The sequence below is a fragment of the Neolamprologus brichardi genome, chromosome 18 (genome assembly GCF_056152115.1).
Source record: "Neolamprologus brichardi isolate AB-2024 chromosome 18, ASM5615211v1, whole genome shotgun sequence".
Lineage (NCBI taxonomy): Eukaryota > Metazoa > Chordata > Actinopteri > Cichliformes > Cichlidae > Neolamprologus > Neolamprologus brichardi.
In genome coordinates, this window is record NC_142121.1 from 24,173,308 (window position 1) to 24,198,383 (window position 25,076).

At 44.4% G+C, this 25,076-nt stretch overlaps 1 protein-coding gene across 10 annotated transcripts in view; it reads right to left on the reverse strand.

Annotated features, from left to right (window-relative positions):
* Window positions 1–25,076, reverse strand: part of LOC102782713 (myomegalin) — a 48,756-nt gene continuing 23,680 nt past the window's right edge. The window contains exons 1-41 of one of the 10 annotated variants that reach the window (XM_087832539.1): window positions 22,776–24,806; window positions 21,324–21,461; window positions 21,105–21,224; window positions 20,930–21,022; window positions 20,585–20,809; window positions 20,350–20,508; window positions 20,112–20,219; window positions 19,565–19,702; window positions 19,151–19,330; window positions 18,802–18,996; window positions 18,512–18,694; window positions 18,306–18,422; window positions 18,134–18,214; window positions 17,921–18,024; window positions 17,658–17,797; window positions 15,270–15,385; window positions 14,990–15,165; window positions 14,532–14,892; window positions 13,863–14,067; window positions 13,626–13,742; window positions 13,277–13,536; window positions 12,959–13,173; window positions 12,692–12,809; window positions 12,449–12,566; window positions 12,315–12,369; window positions 10,399–10,646; window positions 10,214–10,324; window positions 9,954–10,115; window positions 9,555–9,803; window positions 9,293–9,424; window positions 9,093–9,209; window positions 8,810–8,999; window positions 8,602–8,723; window positions 6,436–6,672; window positions 6,214–6,315; window positions 5,806–6,026; window positions 5,571–5,714; window positions 5,321–5,459; window positions 4,650–4,696; window positions 4,361–4,415; window positions 1–2,365 (exon numbers count right to left, since the gene is read on the reverse strand). In XM_087832539.1, coding sequence (XP_087688665.1) covers window positions 2,232–2,365; window positions 4,361–4,415; window positions 4,650–4,696; window positions 5,321–5,459; window positions 5,571–5,714; window positions 5,806–6,026; window positions 6,214–6,315; window positions 6,436–6,672; window positions 8,602–8,723; window positions 8,810–8,999; window positions 9,093–9,209; window positions 9,293–9,424; window positions 9,555–9,803; window positions 9,954–10,115; window positions 10,214–10,324; window positions 10,399–10,646; window positions 12,315–12,369; window positions 12,449–12,566; window positions 12,692–12,809; window positions 12,959–13,173; window positions 13,277–13,536; window positions 13,626–13,742; window positions 13,863–14,067; window positions 14,532–14,892; window positions 14,990–15,165; window positions 15,270–15,385; window positions 17,658–17,797; window positions 17,921–18,024; window positions 18,134–18,214; window positions 18,306–18,422; window positions 18,512–18,694; window positions 18,802–18,996; window positions 19,151–19,330; window positions 19,565–19,702; window positions 20,112–20,219; window positions 20,350–20,508; window positions 20,585–20,809; window positions 20,930–21,022; window positions 21,105–21,224; window positions 21,324–21,461; window positions 22,776–24,110 — 7,467 coding nt within the window. In that variant the 5' untranslated portion in view covers window positions 24,111–24,806 and the 3' untranslated portion in view covers window positions 1–2,231. Of the gene's footprint in view, window positions 2,366–4,360; window positions 4,416–4,649; window positions 4,697–5,320; window positions 5,460–5,570; window positions 5,715–5,805; window positions 6,027–6,213; window positions 6,316–6,435; window positions 6,673–8,601; window positions 8,724–8,809; window positions 9,018–9,092; window positions 9,210–9,292; window positions 9,425–9,554; window positions 9,804–9,953; window positions 10,116–10,213; window positions 10,325–10,398; window positions 10,647–12,314; window positions 12,370–12,448; window positions 12,567–12,691; window positions 12,810–12,958; window positions 13,174–13,276; window positions 13,537–13,625; window positions 13,743–13,862; window positions 14,068–14,531; window positions 14,893–14,989; window positions 15,166–15,269; window positions 15,386–17,657; window positions 17,801–17,920; window positions 18,025–18,133; window positions 18,215–18,305; window positions 18,423–18,511; window positions 18,695–18,801; window positions 18,997–19,150; window positions 19,331–19,564; window positions 19,703–20,111; window positions 20,220–20,349; window positions 20,509–20,584; window positions 20,810–20,929; window positions 21,023–21,104; window positions 21,225–21,323; window positions 21,462–22,775; window positions 24,808–25,076 lie in introns of those variants that run through there. The other 9 variants (XM_087832532.1, XM_087832533.1, XM_087832530.1 and 6 more) reach the window with 9 other exon arrangements.

The window sequence follows — 25,076 nt, forward strand, 5'->3', positions numbered from 1 at the left end:
TTTCCAGTCACTGGCTTTTAATTTTATTTACAGTACACAAATCTTCAAAACTTTTTACCACTTTTTGTAAAACTTGGCAACTTTTTTCTTTTTTTTCTGAAGACTCGAGCGCAAACAAAACCTAATTTGGCAGAACTCAGGTAGACGCTTGTCGAAGGCCATTTCTACCACTGAGAGCAGACTTAAGAGGCTCTCGAGCTAAAATTTGAAGGCAAGTAAAGCAACATCAATCAGAGCTTCGTTACAGGTGGATGGCATTGTGATCAGTGTCGTAAATATCACGAAGGCATAGTTTACTTAGCAGACAGCCTATATATGACTAAGTGATTCAAAGTGACACAAACCTCTTAACGTACACTGCATGGAAATCATACATTGCAAACACACTTAGAATTCAATGATGTTTAACATCAAAATAAAACATATCAAGCTATTGCACAGCTACCCAGGTAATCAACTTTGCAAAAAAGCAAATGTTCAATGTTTCCACGCACGCACTCACACAAAACATCAGCATAAAATGGCAAATGTACAGCAAGAAAACATGCCAAACTAAATGTGAAGTAAGTGAATTATGGAACAACGACCCCACCAGCAGCCTGCCAAAGTTTGCATCATCCATATTGCCGTTGCCATGGGAATGCTAGGATGGCCTGAACCAAGAGAAATAGCAAAGACAATAGCATATGGCCACTTGGTTGAGTTTTTTCTTTTGGTCCAATAAAGGAGCTCATTTCTGTCACACAGTTCTAAATTAAATGAACACAGCTGTCTAACGGTTACCGTCTCTGTGGTTCAACAGGCCCACCCAATAACTTAACACTTGTGTAACCCCACCGACCTGAACCAACTGGGGTTTCGCCATTCGCATGGATAAGGCAAGTCAGAGTGAAGTACAGAGTTCAAAGTTCAAACTTTGGCAAGTTTTGGCGAACCCCTGTTCCATAGCCTAAATTTTCAACATTTACAATCTCTGTCATGCATAAACACTCGAGAAAAATAAGTATAATCGTAACACCGTTTGTCACCTAACATCAGTATGAGCGTGAATGATAATAATTCAGTGTTGGGCGAAGAAGTAATAACCCAGTGCAGCATAATCATTCAAGAAACTATATCGTTATTGCACATGCTCGTATGAGAACTCCTGCAGAGGAGTGAATACGCGTGTTTAGCCTGGTTCCATTTGAGTACTCGAACCTCTTTTTACAAACTATAGTCCAGCGTGGAAATCAGAATCAGCCAGCTTCACAATTCTGTGACTTGTTTAGCATTTTTCAGTTTGGAGTTGGATGCCAATAAAGCACCTCTGGGGTCTAAAAGAGGACGTTTGTGACTGAAATGGAACCTTCCTGTTCAGCTGTTTCTAAGCCTCGGCTAATGTCTGTCATACCATTCATGAGCTTCCTCCACAAACACAGATATAGCTAGTAGCAAACTAATAGCAGTGATCGACTACCTACTGTACATTCCTCCACTGTGTGTAATGATACATTGTCAGTGTCATTTTTCTTTGCATTGCATTTGCAAGGTGTCCTTTTTAATTAGAATGCCACAAGAATAAGTACTTGAGTTTCTGTGGCAGTCAAAGTTGAAGCTGTCTTGTCTTTGAGTGGGCTGGCTTCCATCACACACACACACACACACACACACACTCACACATATGTGTGTGTGTGTGTGTGTGTGTATGTGTGTGCAGAATTCCTTTCACAAGCCATTTTAAACATGCATGAACATCTCTTCCATCCACAGGCTGTCTGGCTCTCTCTCAGGGATGCCTTTAACGCAGGTAAGGCGGTGTGCATCTTTAAGCTGTCCAGTGATGTAAAATCTTTACCTGATAAATACCCAAATTCTTTCTGTGTAACCCGGCATCTAAAGGCATCCTCGACCACTTCCGTCACATCACTGAAGCCTTCATAGGCACATTTTAAACACCTTCTTCTGACACACACACTACAAGGCAAACTGCTGACTGTATCACTCAAAGACAATAATACACATGATGGTGGGGGATGTCACAAACAGTGGAGTGGGCGAGGGGAATCAGGTAAGCCTCCAGGTGCAGATTGCACTGTGTACACAGTGCCTGGAGGAGGAAAGGACTGAAGCATCTATGGCTGGATGGCGGTAAAGAGCAGGGGTTGTGAGGGGAAAGGTGGGATTGTGGGTCTTGGCTGTTTCAGCATAGAGGTCAGAGGTCGTAGCATTTAGGCTGGTTCTTTGAAAGTCTAAAGCAGGCATTGGCTGCTGCGCTTTCTCGCTGCCGTACGCTGACTGGCCCTTGTGACTCCAGAAGCACCACCGGTCTTCAGGAAACTGCGATCAGCAGGCCGCTCTCTGGCAGCACTTCCTGGCTCTTCAGCTGGATTTTTTTTTATTTTTTTTGAGGAAAAGAACAAGAAGGAAATGGGAATGTTATTAGTAAACAATCCTTACATACATAATACAGGTGAATAAAACTGACCAGAGCGGTGAGATGTTGACTGAATAGTTTGACATTTTGGGGAACACGCTACTCCCTGAGCCAGAGGTCTCTTTCTGTTAAAAGGAAGTTCTTCTTTCCCACTGTTGCCAAGTGCTTGGTCAAAGAGGATTTTCAGATTGTTGGAGTTTTCACTCTATTATTGTACAGTCTTTAGCTTACAACTTAAACCTGAACTTAAAAATGAATCTTCCAGAACTCTCAAATTCACAAATTAACATTCAGCTTGATAAAAAAAAAATGCTATCTGTGAACTGCACACTGCTACTTTCTGCAGTCTTTTCTGGCGAGTCTTTTTTTTAGACTGCTCTGTAAAATATGATGCATAAACCTCATTTTGAGAAAAGCTGTAAAAAGTCCTCAGTGTTTCCTTTAATTAAGCTTGGTTCCTTGACAGACTTATTTCTTTCAGATGGTGTTCATCTGCTGTGGATAGGTTTATAGGCCTGCCACTTTTTTTATTCTCTTATTCTGTCCGGTTTCCACACTGCACAGCATTTTGAGAAATGCTAAGAAATGCTAGCTCTGTGGGAATCACCTTGTTGGTGCAAAAATACAATTTCACACCCATAACATTGCTTTATCTTTGTGTTTTATATAGATTCAACTAAAGAAATGAAAACAAATGAAGTATTTTTGTGATAAGCTGCTAGTCACGAATTGACTGAAGATATTGTCTGTTATGTGTAGATACAACACTGATTCATCCACTGAGTTTAGGTGTCTTTTTTGGCCTTGGATGATTCATAGGTCAGTGTCGAGAGACATAACATAACAAAAAAGCAGCAAGTCCTGACCTGTAAGTACAGTCAGGTGAAATATTGGTCTGAAAATGAGTGAAAAAGTAGCCAAAAGCCTACAAAAAGCCTGGAAAACAACTTGCTGAAGACCACTTTAAAAAATCAACAATAAAGTCTGACTCCCTAAAAGGAAAATATAAGGAAATGAGAGGTATCTTAAGTACTGTAATTAATTAATCAGAATTAAAGGTATCATCACAGATGTGCTGGATACCCATGTGATGTGTATGCACCATTTTACAGATAAAACTTTTATTTCCCAAAATGTCCCACTATTCTTTTAAAAACAAAAGCAGGAGGGGATTGCTGTGTAAAATGTTAGCAGTAAGAGAAAATCCCCAACTCCTTGCAGATGGAAAGCTGAGGATGAAGAATGATACAAGAAAAAGAAATGCTGTCCTTTAAAACATCTTTCACAAAGACACACACACACACAATCTCAGCTGAGAGCTGCATGTCTGTTGGCAATAACAAAGCAATCGAAACTTCCTTAAAGTCATCACACAAGTTTGTGTGCACATCATTCAGTGACGCTCGTGCAGCATACATACAGAATGGGAGCTATGAGTATGTGCAGTTATTTTTGCACTCACACTGGAAGCTGTAAATAGACTTAGCATTAACACTAGAGGCACGCTGACGTAAAATAGCGCTCAGAACAACTCAAGAACGACTCGGGAACGACTCACGGTCTTTTAAAACTCCTCCACAACCATCATCACTTAAAAAATACATCCAATTGGCATCCAACTCCAACTTTCTCTATAGTCAACAAAGCAGTGTGTGGTCAGCTTGTTTTATACTCTGGACCAGAATCACCTCCACTATATCTCCTGTTATATTTAATGAAAAATGTAATTAAATGCTAAAAATGCAAGTCGGGATGGAGTTTGCTGTTAGACAGGATGGTAAAGCTGTGATGATTAGAAAAAGCAAAACTCCACACGCAGGTAAAAGCTGCCCCAGATTACATGATCAATGTCACTTCAGGAGGGACGAACTATGTTATCTAATAAAACATGTATCTGGGACAACGTCTACCTATTTACAAGCGCACAGGATGTCAGACAATTACCAGCATAAGGAGAGGAAGAGGAGGAACTTAGAGAGGAAAGTCTCAGCTTATTCGTCTGGGGGGGGGGGGGGGGGGTCATGGAAAGGAAGAGAGGAGACCAGGGAAGAGGAGAGAAGACACAAAGTAAGGATGAAGGAACAGGTGGGACAGAAAAGCCAGCAGTAATGAATTTACAACACACATCACAACACATAATCCTGATTAACACAATACTGTGACCTGTGGAATACAAACACAGATAAGCTAAGAATATGTAAGTGATGTAACCGAGGCTGCGCACATGGCTTACCTCTAAATTTGTCCTTGCTTTTTTCAGCACATCACGAGTCCTTGATACTGTAGAAAACAAGGACAATGTTTCTTTTTTGTTTTTATTGTATTACTTAATAATAATAATAATAATAATACATTTTATTTAAAAAATAGCACCTTTCAAAGCACCCAAGGACACTGTACAACAAATAAAAACACAAAAAACTGGAAATATACACAATAATAAGAATAACAGATAAAAGTTAAGAGCATACAGAGGTTTAAACATAAGCAATTTTAAACAGATGAGTTTTGAGGGTGGACTTAAAAAGAGAGAATGAACTAATATTTCTGAGGTCAGGGGGTAAGGAATTCCTTATGATGTTATTCCATACAGCTGTTTTTGGTGGCATCTGGACGTGGGACACGAAAGGCAGGACTGTATGTTTGTGCAAAATCTGCAGAAGCATGCATCCCAAGGGACCATGAACCACCTGCTTTATTATTTCTGAACTCTAAACAGACGACATTTCCGAGAAGGGACTAGCATTGTTGTCTGCTGAGAACCTCTCTGTATCTTACTTCCCTTTACTCATACCTTATTAGGCATCAGTAAAGGGATGAGTACAATTGACCTTCCCACATTCCTGTTTCTCTCTCACACACACACACACACACACACACACACACATGCACGTAAACACTCACGCTGGCTGACTATGAAGTGCTCCATGCTCTCCTTGGTGCGGCTGGTGCTCCTCAGTCTTTGTATTGTCCCCTTAAGAACTTCTTCTTGCTCAGACACTCGCAGTTTCAAGGACAAGATCTCCTCCTGCATGCACTGCTCCTGCATGCACAAATACATACAGATATACTCTGTTAACATTTATTTTAACATAAGTTGTTTGATGCTATTAAAGGCCAAATAAACAAATAAGACAATGCGTAATTTTAAAACCTTCTTAAGGTTCTGGATGGAGGGATCCGTGCTGGGAAGAGCTGCTCTCCAGAACATCTTCAGCAGAGACGTTGCCTCCTCCAAGATCTGTCTCAGAGTCTTGGTGTTAGAAAGAAGACTCCTAACACATCCGTAATCCATAATCTGCAAACACAGCTCAGTTAGTTACTCGTGCTCTATGCTCATTACTTTTTATTTTCAGTTGTCGCCGACTGCTAGGATGGTGAAAACACACCAGCTCGCTGCTCTGTTTCTGGTTTACATCCAGCATTGGTGGACCGAGGCAGGCCTGCAGGGTCATCTCCATGCGCTGGACGAGGCTCCGGCCCTCGAGAACTTGCTGCTGCAAAGCACTGAAGTCATCCACGTGACCAATGGCGTGACGACCATGACGGTTCGCGAATGATCCATCGGGCGCATCCCCCTCCAGCTCAGAGTGTGGATCAAGAGGGTCTGCTGGAGACAAAAGAGCTGGATTGTATTGTGGAAGGACTTCGAATGAAGCTGTTTTTTAATTTTTATTTTATGGAAATTAGAATTCCTTCAAACTACACAAACCAAAAGTGCAGTTATTGTTAGAAAGCAAATAAACCTTCTTCATATTAAGTCAAATTAAGTTGCGGTAACTGAAGTTAAGTCACACCATTGGCAGTGCTATGGCTGTCATCCAAGTCTGAGTATGGAGGACCAGGAGATCCACAGTTAAAGAGACCAATGTCCCTGACTGGTGGAGATGGAGCTGGGTCTGCGGAGCACACAGATAGGCAAACAGGCTTGGACACACTGCAAACTTTACCACTGCACACTGAACATCACAGGCATTTTACACTGTAGCGTGATGGAGTCACGCCCAGTCATGTCTCACCATGAAGCAGCTGACGTCTGTAGAAGTTTTCCCTCTGAGGGCTGGCAGTGAGAGCAGAGAGCGAGGGAGTCCGAGGTGAGCCCACGCCCAGCTTTTGTTCCAGCTGCTTGTGGAGCTCCAGCTGTTTGAGAGCGCTGTTCTCCTGGACACTGTTTTGCAACTGAGCCCGTAGACTCCTCACCTCTCCCAACAACTCCCCCAGCTCTACTGGTAGAACTGGTACCTCGCACAGGTAGCCTGAAGACGAAAGACGAAATGCACAAATATGAGAACGTGTTAGGCACAGCTGTGCTTAGGTGCTGCGAGGGGTTTAGAGGGTTTTATTCTTTCCTCCTTTCATATTTGTCATACATTAGAGCTTTTCTTGAGCTGCAAAGAATTCTGTGAATTGGAATTCACAGAAAAACATCCAGTGATTTGGGTTTTTTTTCTTTTTATAGCCCATTTATCTGTTTGTTCATCTACCACCAGATGGCACCAAAGTAAGGGACACTTAGATAGATAGATAGATAGATAGATAGATAGATAGATAGATAGATAGATAGAGCCACAAACATGAATCAATTTTATTGGAATTCCACGTGAAAGACCGATACAAAGTGGTGTACACGTGAGAAGTGGAACGAAAATCATACATGATTCCAAACATTTTTTACAAATAAATAACTGCAAAGTGGGGTGTGCGTAATTATTCAGTCCCCTGAGTCAATACTTTGTAGAACCACCTTTTGCTGCAATTACAGTTGCCAGTCTTTTAGGGTATGTCTCTACCAGCTTTGCACATCTAGAGACTGAAATCCTTGCCCATTCTTCTTTGCAAAACAGCTCCAGCTCAGTCAGATTAGATGGACAGCGTTTGTGAACAGCAGTTTTCAGATCTTGCCACAGATTCTCGATTGGATTTAGATCTGGACTTTGACTGGGCCATTCTAACACATGGATATGTTTTGTTTTAAACGATTCCATTGTTGCCCTGGCTTTATGTTTAGGGTTGTTGTCCTGCTGGAAGGTGAACCTCCGCCCCAGTCTCAAGTCTTTTGCAGACTCCAAGAGGTTTTCTTACAACATTGCCCTGTATTTGGCTCCATCCATCTTCCCATCAACTCTGACCAGCTTCCCTGTCCCTGCTGAAGAGAAGCAACCCCAGAGCATGATGCTGCCACCACCATATTTGACAGTGGGGATGGTGTGTTCAGAGTGATGTGCAGTGTTAGTTTTCTGCCACACATAGCGTTTTGCATTTTGGCCAAAAAGTTCCATTTTGGTCTCATCTGACCAGAGCACCTTCTTCCACATGTTTGCTGTGTCCCCCACATGACTTGTGGCAAACTGAAAACGGGACTTCTTCTGGTTTTCTGTTAACAATGGCTTTCTTCTTCTTCCATAAAGGCCAACTTTGTGCAGTGCACGACTAATAGTTGTTCTATGGTCAGATTCCCCCACCTGAGCTGTAGATCTCTGCAGCTCATCCAGAGTCACCATGGGCCTCTTGGCTGCATTTCTGATCAGCGCTCTCCTTGTTTGGCCTGTGAGTCTAGGTGGACGGCCTTGTCTTGGTAGGTTTACAGTTGTGCCATACTCCTTCCATTTCTGAATGATCGCTTGAACAGTGCTCCGTGGGATGTTCAAGGCTTGGGAAATCTTTTTTTAGCCTAAGCCTGCTTTAAATTTCTCAATAACTTTATCCCTGACCTGTCTGGTGTGTTCTTTGGACTTCATGATGTTGTTGCTCCCAATATTCTCTTAGACAACCTCTGAGGCCGTCACAGAGCAGCTGTGGAGCTGTTTTGCAAAGAAGAATGGGCAAGAATTTCAGTCTCTAGATGTGCAAAGCTGGTAGAGACATACCCTAAAAGACCGGCAGCTGTAATTCCAGTAAAAGGTGGTTCTACAAAGTATTGACTCAGGGGACTGAATAATTACGCACACCCGACTTTTCAGTTATTTATTTGTAAAAAATGTTTGTAATCATATATAATTTTCGTTCCACTTCTCACGTGTACACCACTTTGTATCGGTCTTTCACGTGGAATTCCAATAAAATTGATTCATGTTTGTGGCTGTAATGTGACACATGTGGGAAAGTTCAAGGGGGCCGAATACTTTTGCAAGCCACTGTATATATCTATGGTAGGATGTTGTGTATAGCTAATTTGATAGACTGACCTTTGTTGGCCTTTGTGCTGGAACACACTCGATCATAGACGTGTAGTTCGCTCTGCAGGGAGTGGATCAGTTCCCTGCTCTCACATAGCTGCTGCTGGAGTAGTGACACCTCATGCTGGAGCCTGTTAATGCACAGATACGGTATAGTAATAAAACAGTTAGCGATGATGTGAACACGCAGACAGACACAGCCATTATCTGCACACACCTGTTGGTTTTCTCCTGCCCCGCCTGCCGCTCCTGCCTTAATGTGTGAATCTGCTGTCCCTGCTCCTGACTGTGGGCCTGAAGCCGTCTGAGCTCCTCCTTCCACTGCTCAGCTTCCAGCTCTGATTGCTTCAGGCGAGCGCGTGCTGTAAACACCGCCTCCCTCAATTGCACCACCTCCTCACTTGTGTCTGAGAGCATAGGAGAGACTGAATGGGTTTATTTAAAAAAATAAAAAACAAAACAAACTGTCTTAAATGTCTGTTGCCTTTATACTGAAGTACCTGTGCTGGCCTGCAAGCGGGACTGCAGACCCAAGTTTTCTTCCTTCAGGACTCTGATCTCATTGGACAGCTGAGTGACTGTGTCCAGTCCCTGAATATAAATGTTGGTTGGAGCCCCTGGAAAAAACACATTGTGTCATTTTTTAGAGACAAAGATGCGCCGATGTTTGTTGTTACTCAAGTGTGGAAAGCTGCATTACCTCCATCACGTCCAGTGGTGGCCAGTTTTTCCTCAAGCTGTTGACGAAGCCTCTCATTGGTCCTAATGGACTCCTCCAGGCGTTGGCGAAGACACCTCACCTCCTGCAGGTGTTCCTCTATCAAATTTACCCCTGAAAGAAAGTCATATAATAAAAATGTTGTATTGTTCATTCAACTTCTTCATGCACGGTTCATTTAAAAAGAAGCTCTTAAGTTACATAAATATTCCAAAAATAAATTCACTGCATTTGTGTGTCACACCTGTTTGGCTGCTTCCTGGTTGGTGCGCAGATGATCCAGAATAACCTCCGACAAAGTTTTCCATGTCCCACAAAGGCCCCCCTGACATTAAACCTGAGTCAGACTTCATTAAGTGGCCTGTAGGGATGCCCCCCAGCTGGTAGGGTTGAAAGGCATGATGGGATAGCTGGCTGTAGCTTGACAGGCCATGCTGGTTGTGGTGATCAGATGAAAGGGTGAACAGAGCCTTGTCATGAGGCTCTGGGAAGCCTGTAGCCAGCCATCCAAACACATGTACACACACACACACACAAATTGTCAGAGATCAGTCAAACATTCTATACAATTCCAAGTGTGACTGTAGATTCAGACAGGTTTTGAGTATTTTCCACACATGGCACACTCTCTTTGGCCCCTCACCCCTATTCTGCTCATTCATCTGTTTGTACAGCGTGTCCAGCTCTGGGCGAACAGCCATCACAGAGAGAGCTCTGGGCCGGGGGTCAAAGATAACTTCGTGACCCCAGCCGTCAGGGCCAGAGGGGATAGAGAGGGAGGAGGAGACAGGCTCACTGAAAAGGGCTGGAGGAGAATGACAGGACACATACAGAAGACGAAAGGATGAGGAGGAAAAAAGAAAATGATCTTTGCAAGTCAACAGCCATCTGTGACTCCCCTACCTCTGGTCAAACCCACAGCGGCTGTGCAAAGCATGTTGGGACAGCTGCTTGAAGACTTGAGGAGGCCATGAAGAGGAGGAGGAGGAAGAGGTGGTGGGATAGAGGAACGGACTAAAAGAGGGGAATGGAAGGTGAAATGATAGAAAGATGCATTTCACAGAAAGAGAGATTAACATCAACGATACCTTCCGGATCTGATCCGAGTCCTGGCTGCCGGAGTCGGTGTTCCTCCTGATATTCCCTGGTGTCCAAATCAGAGCACAGCTCCAAGTCTTCATTGGTTTGGTACTCATCGGACACCAAGGAGGTCCTATCTGATTGGTCCGTAGTCTCAGAGAGGGCGTGGCAACTGGACGGGGTCTCGGGACGGTGCTGCAGCTTCGTGTGGAGTGATTCGATGATTTTATCTTTCTGCTGCAACTCCTTACTTAACCTGCACGTGGACAGAAGGTCATGATATCACAGTGAAACTGAACTCTGACCTTTGAGATATTAAACCTAATCACTTTCATTTCATTCTATTACACATTTGTGTGTTCTTTGTAGGAATTAGCCTCCGAACTCTTGAGTCATGATCAAAAAAATGTTTTTTGAGTTCAAGGTTCTGATGAAAGTCTAACTAGTTCCTCCTCGAATCGAAGTAAAGGCTTTTACATTTGCTTCTTTGCCAGTTTTTTCATTTGGATGCACAGAAAACAGAAAACTCATCAACACTGAGGGAAATAGGAAAGGAAATATTCCAGTAATATTAGACAACATAAACAACACTGTTACTGTAAAAAGAGCTCTTCTTCCCTATATGAGCACAGGATAACTCACTTTATATTAAAGCCCATTTAAAGAGCATTAACTAATAGGGTGTGAGGTGCTTATAAGTCCTAATAAGATGCCTATTAATGTGTATTTTATGTTAATAGTGCCTTCATGCCTGTCAACAACATACTATGGCTCCAGGAAGCCATGGATTACAGTAGTTTTAGGTACTTTTTATACAGTTCTAAAATCACTACTAAATCAAAGGCTTGCATAGCTACCACACTATGTTCTTGACTACTGTAAATTTATGCACTGTCATCATCCATCCTCATTGGCTGGCCAAAATTTTGAGACATCACATGATGTCCTGTTCTGTTCTTGCATCAATAATGTGTGTGATGCAACGATGTGTGGACATCTTCTGTGTAAACACCCAAAAGAATTGCAACCATAGTCGAATGAAATTAAATGAGACAAACTGACCATGCAGACACATTTATATAGAAGATGAGAAATCACTTCTAGTGAGTCACAAGTGGGTCTAGAGGCCTTAGAGACCCTCATGCTATGTATTTGTGTCTCTCTTGCTGTTTTGGGTCCCCTGGCTCTCTGACAGCATCTTTTTTTTTTTTTAAGTGTCTTTGTTTTTTTATTTCACCAGCTTTCCTGATGACCCTTAAAAATGTTGCATGCTGGAAAATATTTCAAAACAAATATTTATCAGTACAGCAGCAAGCGTCAATACAACAGAAATCCACGAATAAGTGACTTAGCATGAATCCAACAGAAACAGTGTGCCAAGCTGTGAAGGATACAGAAACACTGAGCATTTTAAAGCCTGTCTGGGTGGACACCGGGAAGCTGTCTGTTCAGCTAGAGTAACTTAAACGATCCGCGTGGTGGCCCGCGTGTGGATTAACAGCAGACCTTCTGTCTTCTCTCCAACATAAGTAGCTATGCATACAGCTCCTCACAGCGTGTCACATGACAGAGCAAACTAATCAGCGGGACAGACTTAGTGCTGCAAAGTGAGCTATTAAGTTCAGTGGGGGTCAACAGATCACAAAACTGCAGGTGACACTGCAGTTTTGATAAAGACCAAAACTGATCTTCATGCTTCTGCTTAAATTGTGGTCTGTGTCAGTTTCTGGGGACTGACTTGATTTTGGAACCAGGCTCAACTAATTATTCGAACAGTGATGGCTTCACTTTTCATCCCCAGATGTTGCTGGTTGCTTGATTTTGAGCAAAGATCGCTCCTTGGTTTAATTGCTACCACCCTAAAATAGTTTAATCTCCTACATATTCTCACATCACACATGTAGATATGAACAAGCTCACTTACCGCAAGGCGAGTAACTCGTGGCCTGTCTTGTCATCATGGCTCTCTACACGTTCTCCTGTGGAGAGAAAAGAGGAAAGATGGAGCGGTGAGATTTTAAATAACAGTAGAAACAGTTAAAAAAAAAAGTTCCTTACGTCCACTAATCTTGGTGACCACTCTTTGTGCCAGGGCAGTGCTCTGTGCCAGCTGCTCCCTGAAGCTCTGACCCATGTAGTAGTCAATATCATTGGCCCGCAGGAGCTCCTCAAAAGCCTGAAAGTTGTTGACGTTTAGTGCATCTGTGAGAATCTGCTATGAACTTTGCTAGAACTTTATTCTCTCTCCATGTTGATAAAATGTAGAAAATATCACTGAATCAGTGAGTGTGTTTGCAGCACCTTGGTGGTGTCTCCCAGGTGTTGGGTCAGGATGTGACAGACTCCTTGCCCTTCTCTCATCCGCTGCCTCAGGTGGGACAGCTCACGAGCTTGAGCCTGGATCAGAGAGTTGTACTTCCTGCACAGTGCGGAAGACAATCAGCCGCCACAGGGACAAAATGCACCGCAGTGTTAAGGGAGATTAGTCTCGCTCTTATGCGCATACATCAACTGATTCTAGATAAAAAGTAAATGTGCAACACTGCCACTTTATCGCTGCTAACCTACCCAGGCCAGGTGGCACATTTCCCTTCTTCTGCTTGGCCTTTGCCCTCCGATCTGGTAGTTTTCAACTGAGCCTCCAGCGACGCGACTCGTTCCATCAGTTCTTGGAGCTCCCTGCTGGGCTTGGACCCTGGACGAGCCCCTTGGGTATCAGATAACCAGCCTTCATCCTCATCCACACCACTCGGGGCTGGTGATCTTTCAAGCGCCCAGTTTACCTAAAGGGTGAGGATGAAAAGCAAAAAAACCCTTGTTTTTTGAATTGTTTTTTCTTTAACATTAAATAAATTTAAAGTACAGTATTTGTTGGTGAGTCAGTACCTTGCGGGGGGTGCGCTCCAAGCTGGAGGCGTAGTCGCTGGTCACAGACAAAGACCGGACACGGAGCTGCAGTCCACGGATCACTTTGTGACAGCGAGTCAGCTGTGAGCGCAGATCCTGGACCAGATGCTGGAGAGACGCCGACTCATCCCTCATTTCATAAGCGCCTCTGTTACTGCTGCAGCTTCCAGCGTACCAGCCACCACCCTCACAGTCCTGAGGATGGGACAGCGACGTGCACATCTCTAGGTCGTCAAACTCTGCAAGGAGGAGAGGTGAGACATAATTAATGAGAGTATCTTAGAGAGCATGTTTTTGGTCGAAAGTGAATCAGATCTTTGTTCATCACCTGGGCTGCTGGTGTCTTCTCTCTCTGCTTCGTTCTCACTCCGGCCACAAGTTTCATAACCCAGATCCTGAAGATCCACCTGCACCTGCTTGTTGGCCTGCTGGACAGACGTCTCGGCTGCACAGACATGAGGCAGAACTTACTTCATTTCTTTATACCAAATAATTAAATATGTTTAAATGTATTTGTCTAACTCATCCCAGCCTTCCTTTATACATGCTCCTCAGAGTGACTCACTGAGCAGATCTCTGTACTCCTTCAGCTGTTCGGCCTGAGCTTGGACCGTGGCCTCAGACACCATCAGCCTCTCTTGCAGCTCTCTGTTCTCCTGCTGGCTCAGAGTCAGATCAGCGTGCAGACGGGACGCCTGTTCACGGAGGCCATCCTCTTTATCTCGCCAGAGCGTTCTGACCTGAGAGCTGTCACCGGCGACTGCTGTCTCCTGCAAAAGCAAAGCATCTAAGCAACACTGATGTGTAATCTTCACAGGCACATCATTTAATTATTTAGTCATACAGCATCTCTTGCACTGAAATATCACATATAACAAGACATTAACTGACTGTTTCTGATTCTTTTTTAAGAGCTACGTTTATATGTAAAGCATGACAAATAATATGATTACATTTAAACTTGTTAGTACAACTATTTAGAACACCTGGATTACTGACGATCCAATTATAAGCAGTATCAGGCTAACTTTCTAAATTAAACTTTACTAGTGACACTTTATTGCCCTTCAAATGTTTCTAACATATTTTCCCATCTAAACTGTATATGTTACATTTAATGATCTGAGTACTTTTTCTGGTATTAAATTGTCTGGTCATTTTATTCTCTCTAACACTAAAGAGAATCACACTAAATCTGTAATAATGATCAGATAATGAGGACATAATGTGTTACCGCTTCAGGTTGGTGTGTGAGATGGTGAGATGTCAGTGTGCCCAGGTTCAGAGAGCATGGCCTCATGCAGTGCCTCTTCCCTGGCTCGCTGCTCAGACTAACACATGGAGGACCTCGCTTCCCCGCCGGCACCGGAGATGTTTCCAGTTCATCTTCTTCCTCAGTATCCTCTTCCTCCTCCTCCTCCTCTTCTTCTTCTTCCTCCTCCTCCTCTTCTTCTTCTTCCTCCTCCTCTTCTTCTTCTTCTTCCTGTTCTTCTTCTGGGCTCAGACTCTTCTCTGTGTTTGTCCCCACCACTCCAGCTCGTACTTGGTTTTCTTTCAGGGCCTGGTTCTCCCTTTGCAGCTTCTGCAGGGCACTCCTAGCAAAAGTCGAACAGAAGGACGAATAAGCATAATGGTGCCATCAAACACAGCACGATCAGGTAAACAGTAAGTCATTTAAAGCAAATTACACACCTCATCTGAGCTACAGAGGTGTATCCATCCCTCTCCAGCTGTGACTTTATTTCTTCAAGCTCGAACTCGAGTGTCTTCTTTGCTTCATCGAGCTGCTTTACATCAGCTGTCTGGGACTGTGCCCCCCTCACCAGCCCTCGGGTCACACACTCAGGTCCTTGAGCCTTAACAGAAGCCTACAGAGTTAGAAATAATACTTCTTAGTTCTTACCCTTTAAGTCATGGGAGTAGGTGAGATGCTCTTAATGGTCACAGTGAAGTGTTAGTAAAAGCACTTTACCTGACCGGAGGTCAAACTTCTGGCATTCACGCTATCGTCATCCTCCTCTATGCTGTCTGTGAACTCCTCACTGCTGCCGTCTTCATCGTCTCCCTCTTCCTCCTCTGTGCTGAGCTCTGGAAACAAAATGACCATTTAGGGAAAGTATCCACTTGCTTTGGTTCTTTTCTTTAAATCTCAAACCCCCTGGTTTTCTTCTCAGTCTTGTAGTTTTTAAGCCTCTCCCTCCCTGGCATCCACTCTATCCCATTCTTTCCACAGTCCTCTCTCTCTCTCCACTGAATCACCACTTTGGAAGTCATGGGACTTAAGGGAAATGTTATGTCATAAGTTGCAAGCCAGCCAAAAAACCGGTGCACTCAGTAACAGTGTGTGTGTGAGGGCCACTTTAAACACCTAAAAATGACACAACTGTAGCAGATTAAGGGTAACGACTGTTTGCAGGGATTAAAGGAGGTTGTTGTGACCGAGTACTGCATGCTCTCTTCTCTGTTCTGTTTTTAATATTGTATACACACTCACAGAGAGAGCAGGAACATCAGGAAAGTGACTGAAAAGAATTTCTAAGGGAAACTGTTTTACATAATAGGCCTTCGCACGCACTGCACAGAGCTACATGTGAATCATAGGTGTGGGTTTGTGTCTAGAGTTGCTCACTGCATTGTGGGGACATATTAAAGGATTGTTTCATAGTCAGAGCAAGTTTAACGGGTGTTAATTATCAGAATGTGTCCACCTTTAATGAAGCATACAGCACTAAATGTCTCTGTGTTGTTAGCGAGAGGGCAGGAAACTCAGCAAAACTGCTGAGGCAATACGGATTGAGTAATGTGTCCCTTCAGGCTTAACTGGTGTAATGTGGCACCCTGTTTACACATTGTGACACTACATAATGTCACCACATATGAGGAAGGTGTAGGAAGAGGGACTTGAATTGTATTTTTATTCAAGCTAGATCGTGAGGACACTGAGTGACTGGTCACACGGGCTTTGTGTTTATGAATATCTCATTGGGCATTACAGTGGAAGCCATGCAAACATGAAAACCATGCCACACTATCATGCATGAGGGAGAAAGGACATGAAGGAACATTAATTGGGACCGAGTTTGTTTTAAGAATACATGTTGCTGTTTGTTGCCTTTGTATTTATACATTAAAAGTTCTAGCACGTGTTCATATGGGTTTAAATTTACACTTTAGGACAAAAAAAGGCAAAGTTGAGAGGCTGAGGAGGCCGGGTAAATAATATTTCTACTCTGGGTAAAGGTTCAGAGAGATGATATATACTGTGGGTTGCTCTGAGGGGAAAGACGGAAGGTATGTCAAGGAATAAGTGGAGGATTTCAGGTTTCCTAATTAAACACAATAAAGAGAAATCCATACCAGAAGTGCTTTTGACAAAAAGCCAGCACATGTTTATTTTTGATGCATTTAAAACACAAAAAAAGAAGAAGAAGTAGAAGGAGCTTTGACGGTGATTCCATCTGTGAGGCTAGATGAAAAGATCGGGGGCACAAAATCCCTAGAAAATGTACTCTACCTCATATAAATAATTCATATGCAAGGTTTATTTCTGGTGTTCACATCTCCTGTCATTAATAGAGAGCACTGTCTAGACTGTAGATTATCCTATCTCTGTACAAAGCTGGATCTAGAAGCAGAGCTGCTAAAAATATGCATATCATATCAAATTACTACAACATAAAGCATCTGCCAGCTTATATCTAAAATGACTAGCCTACTCTATCATATCATATCAATCAGAGCTAACACAGAACTAAAGGAAAGTACGAGGCCATCTTTTTTGGATTTGTTTCCTGGGCCTTTGCTAAGCGTGCACAATCCTGCTGACAAACAGATGATATAAAACAAATGATGGATGGTGAGACGTTTCACTGTAAGGCATGAGCTTGAATTTCTCCACAAGACGTGACTTCACTGTGACAGTAAGGCTGGAAGAGCGACACCGGTGAGAGACAGTACACAGAAATGGCAATAGAGAACAATCGAGCTACAAAGCAATATGCAGGCAATCCTCAAAAAAACAATATAAAAAAACCCAACAGATTCACACCACACTCACAAAATATATTAATAAATTAAACTCTGAGTTGCACATTTTCACTTCATACCATTAAGAGGGGTGTTTGTGTTATTTGGACAAAGCTGCCTGCACACTGAGGGTCAGATTTTGGCTTTTTTTTTTTTTTAATATAGATCTCTTTCTCTTACTTCAGGAACGCAATGTTTCATAAACCTGACCGTCAGTGGTTGGAGACAGCTCCATCTCACATTTAGAGTGTCACTGAGTGGTGCTGTGGTCACACAGAGCATCAGGTGACAATGGTGCTTGCAGCCTTGGAGGCTGGACCCTGCCCGTTCCCACCTCCAAAGTCAGGCTGCCTTTTAGCTGCCCTGTCCAGTAGCAGGGCCGTGTTACGGGTCCGAGACAGGACCTCCTCCAGCTGTCTGCGGAGTGCCTGAACTGAATCCAACTCCATGTGGAGGGCCTGGATCTTCTCTGAGCTGCTGCAAAATCAAAAAGACCAGAACAAAATGGTGTTTTTGAAAAAAAAAAAGAAGAAAGGACAAAAAAAAAAGCTTTGCAGGAATCCAGAGTGTCACAAGACCTGCGTGGAATTTTCCTACCTGTCACTCTTATGAATGTGAGTGAGATTTTGGTATAACCTCTTCTCTGCCCTCAAGGCGTCATTCAGCTTGCTGTACTCTGATACCAGCTGCTCCAGCACATGCTGAATCACAGTGGCGGGGAGGGTTAAAAAGGAGTAAAGTGGTTATTTCCTAAGGAATATAAATGTCTAAACACTGTCTAAGCGACTCGAAATGAAGCAATAATCATACTTTGTGATCAGTGTTGTCTTTTGTGGCATCTCCTTCTGACTGCTGGTGAGCTAAAGACGAACGTAGAGCAGAGATCTCCTTCTGCAGAAAAAGAACCAAAAGATGTCACTAAAAGATTAAAAAACATGAAATTTTAGTGCATCACTGATTCACTGATCAGCTTCACTGATACCTGAGCCTCTGCCTCCTTTTTCAGCACCAGCTGCATGTCTTCCTTCAGAGCCTTAATCTCTGCCTCGCTCTCCTTGGAAAACGGCTGCATGGCCTCTTCCTGGGCCTTCATCAGCTCCTGACAGTGTGATAAAGTAGCCTGTGAACACCAGGTGTACAGGATCTATAGAAAGACAAACAGCCAAGGCAAAATGTCGGAGCAAGTACCTTGATAAAAGCCTCCTTCTCTTTAAGGAGACTCTGCAGATGCTCCGTCTCTCCTCCCGTGTCTCTCTCCTTGTCCCATCTCAGTTCATGCAGCTCCTGCTCTCTTTCTGACAGCTGCTTGCGAAGCTCCTGTAGCTGGCCAGTCCGCTCACTGATCACTAAGGAAAGCCTGTAGGAGTAGTCCTGAGAGAGAGAAAGATCAGGTTACACTTTATCTTCCTGAACCGCCTTTTTGTACGGCCCAAACCTGTAATCTACCAGCTGCACTTCGATGCCACGATGTCGCCCACCTGCAGATACTGGTCTTTGGAGCTGAGAGTGCTGAGCAGATCCTGGATCTGTGCTTGGTGTTCCTTAGACTGCCGGCTGCGGTCTCCCAGAAGCTCCTGGAAGAGTTTCTCTTTCAGAGCCAACCGAGCCTTCAGCTCCTCCACAACCTCAGTGGGACCGGCCTGAACTCTGGCGACGAGGGCAGCTGTGAGATCCTGCACACGCACAACACAACAAACAGAGCAATTAGTAAGAAACTGGTGAGACAGGTTTGTCAACATGGGGTGGTTTTTCAAAGCTTTGAACATTTACATCGCAAACAACTGAGAATAATTGAAACAGAAACCTGTTGTAAATGTCAGTGTGTACCTGAGCCTCCTGGCTGCGTGTCTGTAGTGCTGCTTGCAGCTGGGTTATGATGGTGTCTTTCTCTCTCAGGGAGTTTCTCTCCTTCTCGTCGCTCTGCTGCTTCAACCACTGGAGGTTCCTGTAGGCCTCTGCTGCCTGCTCCAGCTCCAGCTCTTTACCCCGCACCAAACCGTCAAGACTCTGGTGGTCACGATCACCAAAAATATATCAGTGCATAACTTTAGATACTGAGTAATATGTTTAATGCTATAAAACCTGAAAAACCTGATCATATTAAATATGATGCACTTGGCTTATTGGTTTGTTGGTTCAAGCTTGTTTTAAACTGTGAGCTTTAATCTGCATAATACGTATGTTCTAGTGTTTCCACACCAAACAGTTCGGACATGATGATGCTGCGTGTCGCGAGCGTACCGTGATGGTCTCCTCGTTGTTGGACAGAATGCAGCGGAGTCTCTCCAGGTCTCGCTCCTTCTCTCTCACAGCCAGCTGCAGCCTCCTCACCTGGCCCTCACGCTCCTCCACACAGTGGAACTTGTCATCGATAGATTGCTGCAGGCAGCGATGGAAAAGCATCCTCAACCTTCACCGTGTTCTTTGCACTTCATAGTTTTGTAGTTTACTACATAAAATGTTTAGCTATGCAGTAGCTAACACCGAGAGATTTAACACATGCTTTTCATCGTCACCTTTTTAATTCATATATTTCTTCCCACTGCACTAAAACATTACTGCACACTGACCTTTTGGTTTGTGAGTCTGTATTGCTGTGTGCCCATGACTCTTGACTGACACTCTTTTGTGACTAAAAGCCTTTCCACTGTCCCGACAATGAATGCACATCAGTTTGTTCATGAATCACATGGTGTATTTGGGGCGAATGTAGCCGTGGCTAAAATGAGTTGTTTTCAGTATCTGCCACAAGTTTCAATCCCTGCTGTGAATCTGTGTGCTTGTTTACCTCCAGAGCTCTGTCTCTTTCTTTAATGCGCTCCCTCAGTTTCTCCAGCAGGGCGTCTCTTGGATTTGGTTTGGAGCTTCCCGTTGATTCCACCATCTCTGAGTACTCCTACAGATTAATATATTTTTAGATGGGCTAAAAAAGAAGTGTGTGTGTGCCTAATATATATATATATCTATACTGTATGAATATACACAGTATATATATTATGTAAGCAGACTGGGATTGTGCACGTCACCTGCAACTGTTGCTCCTTGTCCTGCAGAGCGCTTTTGAGCTGTGCGACGCTCCGGTCTTTCTCCTGCGTCAGAGCGTGTTTCTCTGCTTCGCTCTCCTTTAAAGCTGCTTCTTTGGCCTGAAGCTCAGTGCGAAGTTTGTGAAGGGCGCAGCGCAGGTCCTGCAGTAGAAAGAAAGTATGTTAAACGTGCTGTGTAACATGTTTGGTTTACTCACACTGTCACAACCAGACTGACCTGATTGTGTTTTTCGGTGACCTCTCTGTGCTGCAGTGCCTCCTGTAGATCTGAGTTTAGTCTCTCCTTGAACCTCATCAGGTCATCGGCTTGCCTCTGGCTCTGTCTCAGACTCCTCTGGCTGGCCTCCAGCTCCAGTCCAAGAGAGAACAGGGAGCTCTGCACCCCGACCAGCTCGCCCTGCAGCTGAGCGAGCGCCAAGGACTCGCTAACTCCTGCCGGAGCCTGAAGAAAGGAACGACCACAGACCAAGGTCAAAAAGACAAAAAGACAAAAAGACAACATGTTTTCACACTGAGGACAACATTTACATTTTTTGATTAAAAAACAGGTCAAAATCTTCACCTTGCTTTGAGCAAGCTGGCTGTGATGGGCTATTTCCTGCAGCTTGCAAAGTGTGGTGTTCTGCCCTTCAATCAGCTGGTACAGCTCCTGGGCCTTAGAGCAGAATCAGCAAATTTACAACAGGTTTACAAATCACGTCACAGCGATCCTTGTTTAGGTACAAACAGACACACACCTCGCTGTCTTTGGTGCTGAGAGACTCTGTGAGGCCCTGAATGGTTCTTTCCTGACTCTGAGAGGCCTGGCGAAGCGAACGTAGCTCGCACTCCATCTCACTCAGCTTCTCCTGCAGCTTCTACAGACGGAGGCAGAAAGGTTAGGTTAGGCTGCCATCAGCCCGATGCACAATAAAAGAACATATCCAGCTGCTGTTATGTGTTTTAATGAGGATCACCATGTTGTTGGCCTCGCTCTCCTGGATTTTGGCCTGCAGGGATTGGACCTGGAGCTGGGCCTTCTGCAGCTCGCTGACACACTGACCGGCCGCACACTCATACTGGTTGAGCTGGCTCTGCTGCTCTTCAACAAGACTCTGGAAAAGGTTAAGACGTCAGAGTTTAACCTTATAAAATCTATTCACAATATCTTTTAGCTGAATTATTTTTAGAAAACACATTTTTCTCAAATTCATAAAAAATAGAAAGCCTTCATAACCACCACAGCATATTACGTAATACTTTTTGTGCACAAGATACATAAACTCTGTTCATTCGTGTGTGTGTGTGCTATGACAAGGAAAGAACCACTCGAGTGGTTCATGAGCATCTGCATGCATGAGTGAGTTTACCCAAAGTGCTCTGTGCTCCTGCTACATACATACATACATAACCAGCATATAAATGATTTTAACTTTCACTACAGGAAGAATATCACTATGTGTTTGTCGTTTGGGTGATGCAGTTCAGAGTTTTCACATTAAGATAGAAGGTGGTATTATGATGAAATAGTGTGACTTTAGTAGCCAACCAGTATTGAGATGACAGAGTGGTCTGACATCGCGTGGATCACTTTGCCTCAAGGGCTCTGAGTGAAAATAGGGCAGTAGTGGAGTCACTTTGTCTTAACGTCTCCCCATATCTAACCTAATTCACTGAGCACTCCCCGCTCGGCGATCACATGCTCATAGTAAGGGAAAAACACAGGCTTCAGACAAATCCATACCCCCTACAAGGTATTACAAATGAGTAAGAGAAATTAGACTTTTTTTAACTACAGCACACACAAAAACTCATCCACACACATTTATCTTTACATATTGGAGCGGAAAATCTTGTTTTGCAAGGCTGGAAAAACTGCAAGACTCATCTGTCTAAAGGCTGTGTTCATGTATCATCACTGCAAACACTCGGCTTTATCATAAAGACTAAATTAGATAAGGAGTAACAAATTAAAGGCTGGAAGAACACAGATATTAATACTAAAATACGCTAATGTGCCATGCTTTGCTTCGTCATTAGTTCTTTATGTGTGCACACTCACGCACACAGACTAGCTAATTAGGCCATGCTACCCACACCTGACTGCTTGTGTAATGTATAGTGTTACCACACAACTAAACATGGCTGCACGCTACTGAAGCTCAGGTCCTTTGGGGTGAGAGCTAACTGCAGAGGCTGTGTGTAGCTGGGTTATGTGGATAGTTAAGCTAAAATGTGGTGATAATGGTTTTGTGGGCAGGCCGCGGTGTCAAACATCAAAGCCTGTCAGGCTGGTTCAGGCAGATTACTGCAGATGTAGCAAGTTTGCTCATCAAAGGCCAACTTCATTACTGTACCAAGCGCCGTCACTCTGCACTAACGAAATTCGTCTTTTCGCCGACATCCCCATTCCGATCAAGGTTTTGTACCTGGTGGGGAGGAGGAGGAGGATACTCTTTGTACAAATCTTCAAACAATTTCTCCAAGTCTGCCAGGTTCAGATCCTGATCCAGTCCAGTGTCCACTCTGATCAGAGGGGTATCCAGCTCAGGTGTTGGCGTGTGATTGTATCTCTCTCCGTTTGGGCTTCCATAAGGCATTCCCATAACGGGATCGGTAAAGGACAACCTTGTGCCCCCGTTGCTGGAACTTCGTCTGAGAAAGACTGGGAGCTTGCTCCCTTTTGTGCTCCGGACTGGCCGGTAGACAGCACAGCTTTGCAGCAAAGAGAGGGCTAGAGAGAAAGTGCGTCTAGGAGAGGCTTGGCCAAGTGGAGCTCCCATGTGCTCCTCAGAGAGGGAGTCAGATATCTGGTCTTCTATTGCATCCACTGGGGAGCCCAGGGATCCATCTGTTATGGCTCCAGGCTGAATATATTCCTCAGCTGCCTCCAAGGATGCTATAGAGGGGCTTGAGCTGGCTCGCCCAGCTAAAGTGCGATCACTATCTGAGGTCCTCGAGGGGTCCTGAGATCCAGGAACTAGAGTCTGAGAGGAGGTGATGTCTTCTGAATCTTCCACATTTTTCCTCTCTCCTTCTCCACCTGCACCACCTCCAGTCACACTTCCCCCAACCACACTGGCTGAATATCTGGTTGATGGCCCACAAGAAATACTCCGGGCCAACTTTCTGGGCACCTTACAGACAGCTTCATAATCAGAGTCTGCCACCCGCCAATAAGAACATCCCCGGCACCTTCTGGGAGTGCTGGGCGTACACCGTTGTGAGCCTTCAACTGCAACCTCTGACCCTTTAGCAGCAGGACATTGAGGATGGTGGTGATGTTGGCAGTCCAGGCTGTCATCTGCCCAGGACTCATACAAAGAGTAGACTAAATCCTCCTGGAGCAGGGCGCAATACTTTGCATGAGTTAGCCCTGAAATATCCACCATCCCATCCCCTGGTCTGTCATCACTTCCACTTAATGTTACAGCCCCTTCATCTGAATTGGTTTTCCGATAGAGCCCGCTGATGCACTGCCTCAGTCGATGCTTCTCCTGCAGAAGCCGCTGCAACCTCTCGATGGACAGGGCCTCCACACGAGCGATGACTGTGTCGAAGCGGTACATGCGGTCCAGCATGAAGGTGCACTTGGAGCAGACAAACTCTCCTCTGCCATCCCGGGTCAGCTCCCGCCCCACAGCATAAGAGAGCAGCACGTGCAGGTTGAGTTTGGCAGCAGGATGGAAGATCCATTTTCGCTGGTTACCACAGAGCTCCCTTCCACAAATACGACACACCTCCTTCATCTTGAGATCAAACATTACACAGTATTATAGTTATCAGGGAGGAGCAGAACATCTTATTTACTCTAACATGAGGATGTGAGGATACATGGATCCTCAGAATGACTGTGCTGCTTTATAAACAGCAAGAAGAGCACCATGTCCAGCTTCAGAGCAAGCACTGATGTCAATAACATAAACAAGACAGTGTAATGCTCCTCATTCCCCGAGTCCATGCGATGACTTTTAAGTCCATGATAAATTAAAGGAGGTAGACAAAAAAAGAGCTTGTAAGATCAGTTTATACTGTAGCTGTGATCCAAAGACATCCAGGATCCCCGTTCATCTGATGGAGGGGCAGGTGAATCGCAATGGCGCACACTGGTCAGGTAATGTCTCGTGAATCAGACGCAGTATTTATCTTTAAAGTGTCCTCACGCTGTCAAAAAAACAATCATCGTATCTCGCATTTCCCAACACAGCCGCACGTGCCTCTGCACCATCACGGAGGCGCGAGCCGCTCCGAACGACGACAGGTTCATCGTGACCGGGAAGCGACGGGATCTACTGCCCAGTACGCGGACACCGAGCAGTAACAGCCGTCCGAGGACGATCCTCTGACTCTTCCGGAGGCGTCTGTGTCCCAAACAAAGGCTGTCTGTTCATCTCAGAGCTGTTACAGCAGCTACAGGCAGAGATACGACACACCGGACTCCAGTCGGATGTCCTCCAGTCAGATAACGAAGCGCCTGCCCGAACCAGACCTGCAGCGTCGGAGCGCACCATTCAGGGAAAACGAGGGGGAGTTGAGAAGCCCGGTTAAGATGTTCAGGGATGCTCGCAGTTTAACTCCCGCTGAGATACCGGTTCAAAACATAGACACTTTCGTTTTAAAACGCATATTTAAATTCATCCCTAAATAACATCTCCTCTATTTTGGGTTTATTTGTAAACAGGAAAGAGAGTCGCTCCCCCGGGTGTCTGCTACTTCCTCCTACCCGGTTT